This window comes from Corvus hawaiiensis, chromosome 36 (genome assembly GCF_020740725.1).
Source record: "Corvus hawaiiensis isolate bCorHaw1 chromosome 36, bCorHaw1.pri.cur, whole genome shotgun sequence".
NCBI lineage: Eukaryota > Metazoa > Chordata > Aves > Passeriformes > Corvidae > Corvus > Corvus hawaiiensis.
In genome coordinates, this window is record NC_063248.1 from 597,406 (window position 1) to 607,501 (window position 10,096).

A 10,096-nucleotide genomic window follows, 5' to 3' on the forward strand; every position below is an offset into this window, starting at 1 on the left:
TTAGCCTGGAGAGAAGGAAGCTCAGGGGGGAACTTATGGCGAGATAGAATAGGTTTAGGTTAGATATTAGGGAAAATTTCTGCTTGGAAAAGGCGGTCAGGTGTGGCATAGGCTGCCCAGGGCAGGTGTGGTGTCACCGTCTCTGGAGGGATTTAACACCTGTGTGGATGTGGCACTTGGGACATGGGTTACTGGTGGCCTTGGCAGTGCTGGGGAATGGTTGGACTTGATAACCTTAGAGGGCCTTTCCAGCCCAAACCATTCCCTGATTCTATCTCGTGCCTCCCCATGGGCAGGTTTGAGAAGATGATCAGCGGGATGTACATGGGGGAGCTGGTCAGACTCATCCTGGTGAAGATGGCCAAGGAAGGGCTGTTGTTTGGGGGAAGGCTCACACCGGATCTGCTCACCACTGGCCATTTTGAGACCAGATTTGTCTCTGCCATTGAGAAGTAAGTAGGATCCAGGGGGTTTCCATCTCCCGACATCCGTGGATGGACCATCACTGACCAAACCCAGACCATCACACAGCAACAGTTGGATTCCCTGGCATGAACCCCTCTTTGTCCTTCCAGGGAGAAGGAGGGGCTGCAGAAAGCCCACGAGATCCTGAGCAAGCTGGGCCTGGAGCCGTCGCACGAGGACTGCCTGGCCACGCTGCGCATCTGCCAGATCGTGTCCACGCGCTCGGCCAGCCTGTGCGGGGCCACGCTGGCCGCGGTGCTGCGCCGCATCAAGGACAACAAGGGCGTGGAGCGGCTGCGCTCCACCGTCGGCGTGGACGGCTCCGTCTACAAGAAACACCCGCAGTGAGTCCGGAGACAGGGACAGGGGTCTGGGGCATGGTGGGGACAGGGACACAGAGAGGGATCTGCTGCTGCCAGCAGTGGGTACAGCTTGGCACACGAGAAGTATCTCCAAATATTCCCTTGGGCACCTCATTTGGATGCCAGGGGGTCCCCGGAGGGTCACACTCGGGTCCCCAGAGGGTCACACTCGGGTCCCCCTTCCTCCTCCTCCACAGCTTTGCCCGTCGCCTCCACAAGACTGTGCGGAAGCTGCTGCCAGACTGCGAGATCCGGTTCATCCGCTCGGAGGACGGGAGCGGCAAAGGGGCGGCCATGGTGACAGCAGTGGCCTACAGGCTGGCTGCACAGCACAAGGCCCGGCAGAAGATCCTGGAGCCCCTGAAGCTGAGCCACGAGCAGCTGCTGGAGGTGAAGGGAAGGATGAGGATAGAGATGGAGAAGGGGCTGGGCAAGGAGACGCACGCAGAGGCGACGGTGAAAATGCTGCCCACCTATGTGTGCTCCACTCCCGATGGAACAGGTGATGTGTCCTGTGTAAAATCTCTGTCTCTGAGCCCATGGATGTCCTGTGTCCTTGGGAGAGGCTGGCTCCTTTGCTGTGGCCGGTTCCTCTTTGTGGTGGGAGTGGCATAAACCTCCAGTTTGATACTGGGCAGAGCACTGAGCCTCTGGGACGTTCTGCACCTGACTTAACACAAAGCCTGGCTCTGTCTGTGGTTTTCCCCGCCATGGGATTCTCCCCACCCTCATCCTGGGTTGTGTTCCTGGTTCTGCCTGTGGCTTGGGCGAGCGCCTGACCTTGGCTAGAAGCTTGTGCAGCTCCTGCGCAGGGCCGAGAGCTGGACTTCAGTGATCCTTGTGGGTCCCTTCCAGCTCAGGTTTATGATTTGAAGCATCACCCCAAGTCTGGAGCAAACCTCTCCATCCCCTTCCTACCTGCACCCTCTGTTCCTACCTGTATCCCCAGCTACGTCTCTGTTTCCATCCCTCTCCCTGGAAGGGAGCAGATTCTTGTCTGCTCTGTGCCACATCCTGGATGCCCCGTGCTGGGATCTCTCCTGATGATCCTCTCTCGGGTTGCAGAAAAGGGAGATTTCCTCGCCCTGGACCTGGGAGGAACCAACTTCCGCGTGCTGCTGGTGCGCGTCAGGAACGGGATGCGGCGCGGGGTGGAGATGCACAACAAGATCTACTCCATCCCTGTGGAGATCATGCAGGGCACGGGAGAGGAGGTCAGGATGGGCACATGGAGAGGGGAAAGGGGCCTCTTCCCCAGGGTGGCTGGAGCAGGGCTGACCACGGAGCTGGTCTTGCCTCTCCAGGGAGCAAAACCAGGAGTGGGGAGGGCTGGTGCTCTCCTACCCTTGGAGCAGAGCGAGTTCTGCCCAAGGCTCTGGGGTTTGGGAAGCTGGAGACTGTTTTTTGGTTAGAAATGGTGTTATTCCCAGACATGACTGAACCTCCCTGAATCCCACACACTCCACAAGGGCAGATAAGCATCATCCCCGTTTCCCAGATAGGGAAACCACAACACGACCGCTGAGAGACGTTTCCGGAGACACATTTGGAAAGAGTTTTGCAAACCACTCCAGGCGATGCTTGGGGACTGGGAGTATCTCCAGCAGACTGGGCTGGAGGGCTGTGGGGATCCCTTGCAGAGGGACCGGATTCCTCTGTCACCTCCCTGCTGGCCCCTTCCCCTCCTGGGACCTGTGAGGTGGAGATAACACAGGGATTTGGCCACGTCGTGGGTGAGGAGGAGGGTGAAACCGAGCTTTTTGGGGTTGCTCACCTCCCACAGTGCAGCTGAGCTGTGTCCCGCTCCGTTCAAAGTCCTGGGAGTGATTTGAACATTCCAGCAGGCCTGGGAATGGGTTGGAATCCCCAGCAGTTTGGGCAGGCTGGCTTCCAGCTGGGCTCTGGCTGTGGTGGTAACTTCTCCCTTTGGCTTTGCCCATCCAGCTCTTTGACCACATTGTCCACTGCATCTCCGACTTCCTGGAGTACATGGGAATGAAGGGCGTATCGCTCCCGCTCGGGTTCACGTTCTCCTTCCCCTGCCAGCAGAACAACCTGGATGAGGTAACCCAACCCCTCCTGGCAGCACCCCTGGCTGGTACCTGGCTGTCCCTCCCACCTGGTATTGAGGGGGACTCACTGGGGGTTTTTTCCACAACAGGGAATTCTCCTGAAGTGGACAAAAGGTTTCAAGGCGACGGGCTGCGAGGGGGAGGACGTGGTGGGCCTGCTGAAGGAGGCCATTCACAGGAGAGAGGTGAGCAGCCATGGGGCTGGGAGAAGCCGGCGGCTGCTCCCACATCCTGACTGTCTTTAGCATCATTAATTGACCTGTAAAACAAATTACTGGGCTGAGCTCAGGGCTAATGAGTGTCAGAATTTTCACAGTCGCCCTTACTCATCACTTGAGGTTGGATTTTCAGACCCTGGAGCTACAGGCTGGCCCCTGGCCAGGGCTAGAGCAGACTTGTCTGGCCCTGAGCTCAGGAGACACCGGCTCATTTCCTCGGCACAGACCACTCCGAGCTCCTGCCCAGGGGCTGCTGCTCCTGGCAGGGCTGACCCAGCCCCTCGGCAGCTGGAGGTGTTTGAGGTCTGAGCCCTACCTGCAGACAGGTGGGGCTGTGGGAAGTCCGTGGGTGCCTCCATGTCTGTGGAGGTCGATGGTCATGGAGGACAAGGGAGAACAGTTTTAAATTAAAAGAGGAGAGATTTAGGTTGGTTGTCAGAAAGAAATTCCTCCCTGTAGGGTGCCCAGAGCAGCTGGGGCTGCCCCTGGATCCCTGAAAGTGCCCAAGGCCAGGTTGGACAGGGCTTGGAGCAGCCTGGGAGTGGAAGGTGTCCATGGCAGGGCTGGCACTGGATGGACTTTAGGGTTCCTTTCCACCCAAACCATTCCATGATTCTGTGGCTCTATGACTCCCATACTCAACAGACAGACAGGTCCTTTCCCAGCCATGGGAGCAGACTTAGCAGGAATTCCAGGTCCTCCAGGAATAACTCGTGCAATCCATCCCTCTGCAGGAATTTGACCTGGACGTGGTGGCAGTGGTCAATGACACAGTTGGCACCATGATGACCTGTGGGTACGAGGATCCCTACTGTGAAGTTGGGCTGATTGTCGGTGAGAACTGAAACCTCCTTAGGGAGCTCCTGGTCTGTGGTCCCACACCTGCCCCGTGGGGCACGGGAGGTGTCCCAGGGCTCTGATCCCGCTCCTCTCCACAGGCACGGGCAGCAACGCCTGCTACATGGAGGAGATGAGGAATGTGGAGCTGGTGGAAGGGGACGAGGGCAGGATGTGTGTCAACATGGAGTGGGGGGCCTTCGGGGACAGCGGGTGCCTGGATGACATTCGGACGGAGTTCGACCTGGCAGTGGATGAGCTGTCCCTCAACCCCGGGAAGCAGAGGTGGGTGGTGGCTTTGGGGGCTGGAAGGGACCCCGATGAGACCGAGGGTCCAGGAGCAGTTCTGCCCCACCAGCCCCTTGGTGGATCCAGGGGATGACGAGCAGGGCAGAGCCTGGCGTTGGGACACGCCGGTGTGTCCCTTGTCCCCTGCCCGTGGGTGGGGGCCGTGCTGCTGGGCTTGCTGGAAGGATTGTACTGAAGGCACCTGGCAGAGCTGGAATCCCCATCCAGACCCAGTGTCCCTTCCTGTCCTGATGTCCAGCCTTGTCCTCTCATTCCCAGGTTTGAGAAGATGATCAGCGGGATGTACCTGGGGGAAATCGTTCGCAACATCCTGATGGATTTCACCAAGAAAGGGCTGCTCTTCCGGGGACGTATCTCAGAGAGGCTGAAGACCAGAGGGATCTTTGAGACCAAGTTCCTGTCTCAGATAGAGAGGTGAGGTCCAACAGGCGAGTGAGCACCAGCTGCCAATCTGAGCAGGGATGGAATGTGGGGAGAGAGCCCCCAGGGCTGCTGGGAGAAGTTCCACATGCTTGGTCTGGAGCCAGGGTGATGCAGGATGGTCCCACACAGATAAATCAGCAGACCCCACGTGGTTCTGGCAGCACCAGTGTGGAGAGACAAGGAGGCTGTCTGGGGCTGGCAGCACAGATGGCTCTTTATCCTCTGCCCTGGGCAGAGAGGGGCCGTGGGTTACAGGGGTGTCACACTCCGATGGCTTTGTCCTGAAATAGCCTCCCCGATTAGGATGTGACACCAGGCCACGTGTAGGTCTGAAAGCTGAGATTGAAGAGGGGCTGTGGAGTCCCCCCAGCCACTGCCACCCAAGCCACGAGTCCCTGGGCTCTGCAGGATGTAGATCAGGAAGGGGAAGCCACACATGCCGGGTGCTCCATCTCCTAACGCTGCCCGTCCCCGTGTCCCCCCAGCGACTGCCTGGCCCTGCTCCAGGTGCGCTCCATCCTGCAGCACCTGGGCCTGGAGTCCACGTGCGACGACAGCATCATTGTGAAGGAGGTGTGCACGGTGGTGGCGCGGCGCGCGGCCCAGCTCTGCGGCGCCGGCATGGCCGCCGTGGTGGACAAGATCCGCGAGAACCGCGGGCTGGACTTCCTCAAAATCACGGTCGGCGTGGACGGGACGCTCTACAAGCTGCACCCTCAGTGAGTGGCTCTGGTTGTGCTCCAAGGGGGCTGCCCCGGGGCACCTGCCCACCTTGGGCAGTCGGGGGGGCTCAGGGGGAAGGTTCAGGGGATAAAGGGGGAGGATTTGAGGTGTTTCAGGGGCTCGAGGGCTGCCGGGAGCTCTGACCCAAACTTGAGGCCCAGCAAGAGTCAGCTGCTCCCTTAAGGACAGGGCACCAAGACAGGTAACGCAGCAGGGGCTCCTCCAGTCCCACTGGACCTGACCCAGACACGGTGGCCAGGTTTGGCCAGGACTCTAAGCGATGGGGATGAGGCAGCTCTAACCAGCCACGAAGGTTCATGGCCACACAAAAACTTGCCTGTGCCAGAGGTGGCGGCTGGTGTTACTGGGCAGGGGGGCTCAGACAGGGACTAAAGCACTGGGCTGAGCTTAAATAGGGCTCAAGAGCCTGTGGGCAAAGGGAGACTCTGAAGACTCCCCCCCAGATGGGGCTGGTCAGAGCTGTTGAGGCTCATTAGTGCTCCCAGGGCTTGGTGGGACTCGAGAAGCGGCTGGGTTTAGTCCTGAGTGAAGGCACAGCACTGTTGTGTTGTAACTATGGGCTTGGGCTGACGTGTGGAGACTTGGGCTTTCCAAGCTTCATCCATCCATCCATCCATCCATCCATCCATCCATCCATCCATCCATCCATCCTTCTCCTCGGGGTCTGCGTTGCTCTTTGAGGCTCTGTGCAAGGCAGCGAAGGGGTTGGGACTGACACCTTCATCCCGTGGCCGGTTAATTCAGAACCTCTCCCTCCCCTTGCCCTGCAGCTTCTCCACCGTCATGCACGAGACAGTGAAGCAGTTGTCCCCCAAGTGCGAAGTGACCTTCCTGCAGTCGGAGGACGGCAGCGGCAAAGGCGCCGCGCTCATCACGGCCGTGGCCTGCCGCATCCGCGAGGCCGGGCAGCGGTAGAGGGAAGGAGGTTTGCCCAAGAGCTTGGTTTCAGCAAAACAGGACGTTTCCTCACCCAATCCCTCCCTCTCTCTGCACACACTCACACACCCACGCACCCCCTCCCCTCCAAGCAGACTCGTAGCTTTACTTGTTCTCCAAGGCACCACGGTGGGACTGGAGACGCCGTGGGCTCTGTACAAAGTGTTGTCGTAGGAGTTTCCTTGCATGCCATAAAACCGCCTGTCGAGTAAAGCTCACAGTGTCTTTTGGCTTCTCCCTGCATTTCCAGGTGGAGCTGGAGCTGTCCCATCCGCAGCCTCCGTCACACCCCAGCTCTCCCCCCACCGCTCCGAACCTCTCCCCTAACAGCAGTAGGGATAACGCTCGGATAACTGAGACACTGCATTGTCACTTTAACAGTACCTATTTATGTCTGTCGGAGTCGTAGCTGTCCGTGCTGTAGAAGCAAACCTCTAAGATTGGGCTAAAGACCTCCACTAGTCTTTTACCCTGATCAAGGCTGTATTATTTCCATGAAAGTCATGGTAACTCTTAAAGCACAGGGTGCAGATTTCCACCGGCGTGGCCGCGGCTGCACTGGAGGTACCACGTATCTCCCTTGGTGAGCAATACTAGAGAACCTGCTGGAGCCAGGCTCGAGGGGCCCCTCGGCCAGCTCTGGCAGAGCATGTGCCTGGAAATAATTGGGGACTCAGGGTCTAATCCCATTTCCCGACCTCTCACCCGCACCCTGAGTAGCGTGTAGGAACGTGGCGTGTACGTAGGGTCGTGTTTCACCCCTGGACACCACTCCCCCCTTCCCTGGTGCATGTGCGGGCACGAGGAGCTGCTGCCACGGGTCGGGGTCTCCCCTGCCAAGCCCCAAACTCGTGGCCGTGTGTCTGCCCTTGGCGTGGAGAGTCTGGTTTGCTTTGTGTCTGTGAAATAGTTCTGCGGCTGCAGCCTTTAGGTGGCACCTGGATTTATACACTGTATATTTATGTTTTAAGAGATCTGATATCTTTTTATGTACATAGTCTTGGGGGGGTTGTATCACTTAGTTTTAACATCACCTTTTCATGTTGTTGAAGAACAGTACAGAGTAATTATTTCCTTTTTTTTTTTTCTTCTGTTGTGTAATTTTTTTTTAATTTAAAATTTTCTTGGGGTAGACTGGAGAAAGAGACCCAAATTCCTGAGGATGGTTGTACAAGAGGTTTGGGCATTCTGACTTTATCACCAGGACAAAAGGGAAAGCAGAAGGCCAGGGACGCGGCGTGCAGGAGCAGCGGAGCCCTGCGGTGACGCTCTCGGGTTTAGGCTGGGTTTAACCTTAGGAGAGGTTTTATTTTGTCCCCTGCCCTCCCAGCTGTGCTCTGGGGGGGTCACATCCATGGGTGGATGACATAAGCCAGGGCTCTGCAGAGCTCTCAACCTCACGCCACCGTCCTGGTCGAGCGCTGGCACCGGCAAAGCCGAGCTCAGCTCTCGGTGAGGAGACAGCAGCTGGTGCCACCTCATCCCCATGTGGCATCCTCAGGGCTGCCCGTGAGCCATGCCCGCAGCATCACTCGTGTGCCATGGTCAGACACAGGGATCCATTTTTGCCAACAGAAAACTCTGGATGAACTAAAAGCTGCAGGTCTCTGCCTCAGTGAGCAGAGGCAGACAGAGGATGGGGGGGTTCTGTAAATATTTAGCAGAAGTTAATGAAATTCCAGTGATGTACAAAAAAAAAAAAAACCAACAAACTAATAATCCCCACAAACAGCCCTTCAGATTGGAGGATAGAGTTTTTGTCTATTTTTATGTATATTTTTATACTGCTTGGGGTAACCTCATTACCAAAAGTCTCTCTTCTGTGTTGGGGGTCAAGTTCAGTAGCACAATTTTAAAGCAAAATTACTCTTTTGGGCACTTTAAATGCTTATTTTTTTATAAGCCTCAAGACAATTATAACAAATAAAACCTGTGTATAGAAATGATGTAAGAAACCAAGTTTAGTGGAAGTTTTAGAAGCTGTCAAATAAATCTCTGAAGGATGATACAGAAATCCTCTAATCTGGTACCAAGCAGTTTTGTGTGATGTTTTTTCCTCAGAAAACCAGCATTTTGCCTACTGAAAAATGGAAACACAAATGTTTTTAGTTGCTGCACTGTGCAGAGTTGCATTAGTGGCTGTTTTTACTCTTAGCCAGCTGTACCCCTTCTGAAATCCATAGTGTTTTCATCAGTTAGTGAGTGAAATTTTATACAACGGTAGTTTTGGGGGCAGAATGGGAAGGATTGGGATCTGAGCAGCCCTGCTTTTGATTCAGGCTCCGTTGGAGCAGGGGACTGACAGGGTGAGAGAGAAACTGGGGAGCTGAGTACCTGGCCTGGAGCAGGGTCAGCACAGCCCCCTCACCTGTCTGGGGTGAAGGAGGGGCTGTAGCTTCACAGGGGTGATGAAGGATCACCCTGAGCTCACAGGGTGGGGGTGGATTTTTGGCTGGGCTTGGTCAGAGGGATACACACCTGGATACCCACCTGGGTGTCCGAGGCTCCCCTAATGCTGGAAAGCTTTTGCTTAGAATCAAGCAGGGTGTGGAATGTTCCCAGTTAAAAGCAGTACTTGAAGCGTTACAAGACACCTGTGTTACCTGTTGAGTGCAGATCCTCCCCGGGGCTGCAGGGAGGGGTTTGGGGAACACCTGGAGGAGTTTGTGCTCCTCGTAGTTCCCAAGGGCACGAGCACCCGAGGTGTTTGATGTACAGTCTGATTGTGACGGCTGGGACCGGAACCTCACGCCAAAACGTCGCCATGGGATGTTCTGTGAATGTGTTTAAAATGAAGAAGGGAAGAATAAATCCTAATTATTGATATGAAGGGAAGATCAAATGATTATCTGTAGGGACAGATGGACAGACTGCTGAGCCTGACTTGCCCAGTCTGTGTCTTCCCTGCAGCAAGAAGCGCTGCTTTGTGGACTTAGGATGGTTTTGTTTTGCTTGGTTGCTCCCATTTGGATGCATTTTCTTTGCACTCCCGGGGTTCTGGGATGTTCTCCGGCCACGCAGGCAGGAGGGAACAGTCTCTGGCCTTGTCCCTGGCAAGTCTCTCCTTGTTGGTACTTTGGACAGGATTTTATTGGGTTTTTTATACAGATGTAGATATATATAAACACAATCAGCAAATTACTGAGCCTTGCAAGCAGAATTTGCCTCTTCCCTTCCTGGAGTCCAAGGCTGGGAGGGGCAAGCTCCTGCTCAGTGGCCCGAGGGGTGTGAGGGTATGGGTGGGGCACAGATCCCTGGCCTGGCAGCAGCCAGGGTGCAGTTTGACCGGAGATAACTCCTGCCTGCTCTCCCTTATCAGGCAATCCAAACCGATCTGGCTGTTGGAGAGATAAGGGGGTGAAAGGTCCCAGTGCATGGGAGGGGAGAGGTGTAAAATGGTGGCAAATGCATCGTGCAGGGGTTGTGAGATACAAGATAACAACAAAATAAACTGGAGTGGGGGGAGCCCTGGCCCCAGTCCCCTCCAGATAAGGAAATGCCTGCTTTGGGCAGATCATTCCCTTGCTCTGGTAGGAAACTGGGCACTGAAAGCAAAGAGAGGCAATTCCTGTTCTCAAGGTCATTTGGAGAGAGGGAAATTCTTTCCCTTGTGACATCCCTGACCAGTCTTAAATCTTTCTGGCCTGAAGCAAAGAAAATGCATCCTGATGTGGGCGCTGGCTCCGTGTGGGCAGGGGAGTCATAAAGCCAAAGACTGTGTGGCTGCTGG

General features: G+C 55.8%; 1 protein-coding gene across 2 annotated transcripts in view; it reads left to right on the forward strand.

The window, feature by feature from the left end:
- LOC125319189 (hexokinase-2) overlaps positions 1-6,579 on the forward strand; it is a 31,426-nt gene extending 24,847 nt beyond the window's left edge. For both annotated transcript variants that reach the window (XM_048290259.1, XM_048290260.1), the window contains exons 8-18: positions 297-452; positions 576-809; positions 1,025-1,329; positions 1,893-2,041; positions 2,772-2,891; positions 2,989-3,084; positions 3,852-3,951; positions 4,056-4,239; positions 4,522-4,677; positions 5,172-5,405; positions 6,201-6,579. In XM_048290259.1, the coding sequence (XP_048146216.1) occupies positions 297-452; positions 576-809; positions 1,025-1,329; positions 1,893-2,041; positions 2,772-2,891; positions 2,989-3,084; positions 3,852-3,951; positions 4,056-4,239; positions 4,522-4,677; positions 5,172-5,405; positions 6,201-6,345 (1,879 nt within the window). In that variant the 3' untranslated portion in view covers positions 6,346-6,579. The remainder of the gene's footprint in view (positions 1-296; positions 453-575; positions 810-1,024; positions 1,330-1,892; positions 2,042-2,771; positions 2,892-2,988; positions 3,085-3,851; positions 3,952-4,055; positions 4,240-4,521; positions 4,678-5,171; positions 5,406-6,200) is intronic.
- The last annotated feature ends 3,517 nt before the right edge of the window (positions 6,580-10,096 follow it).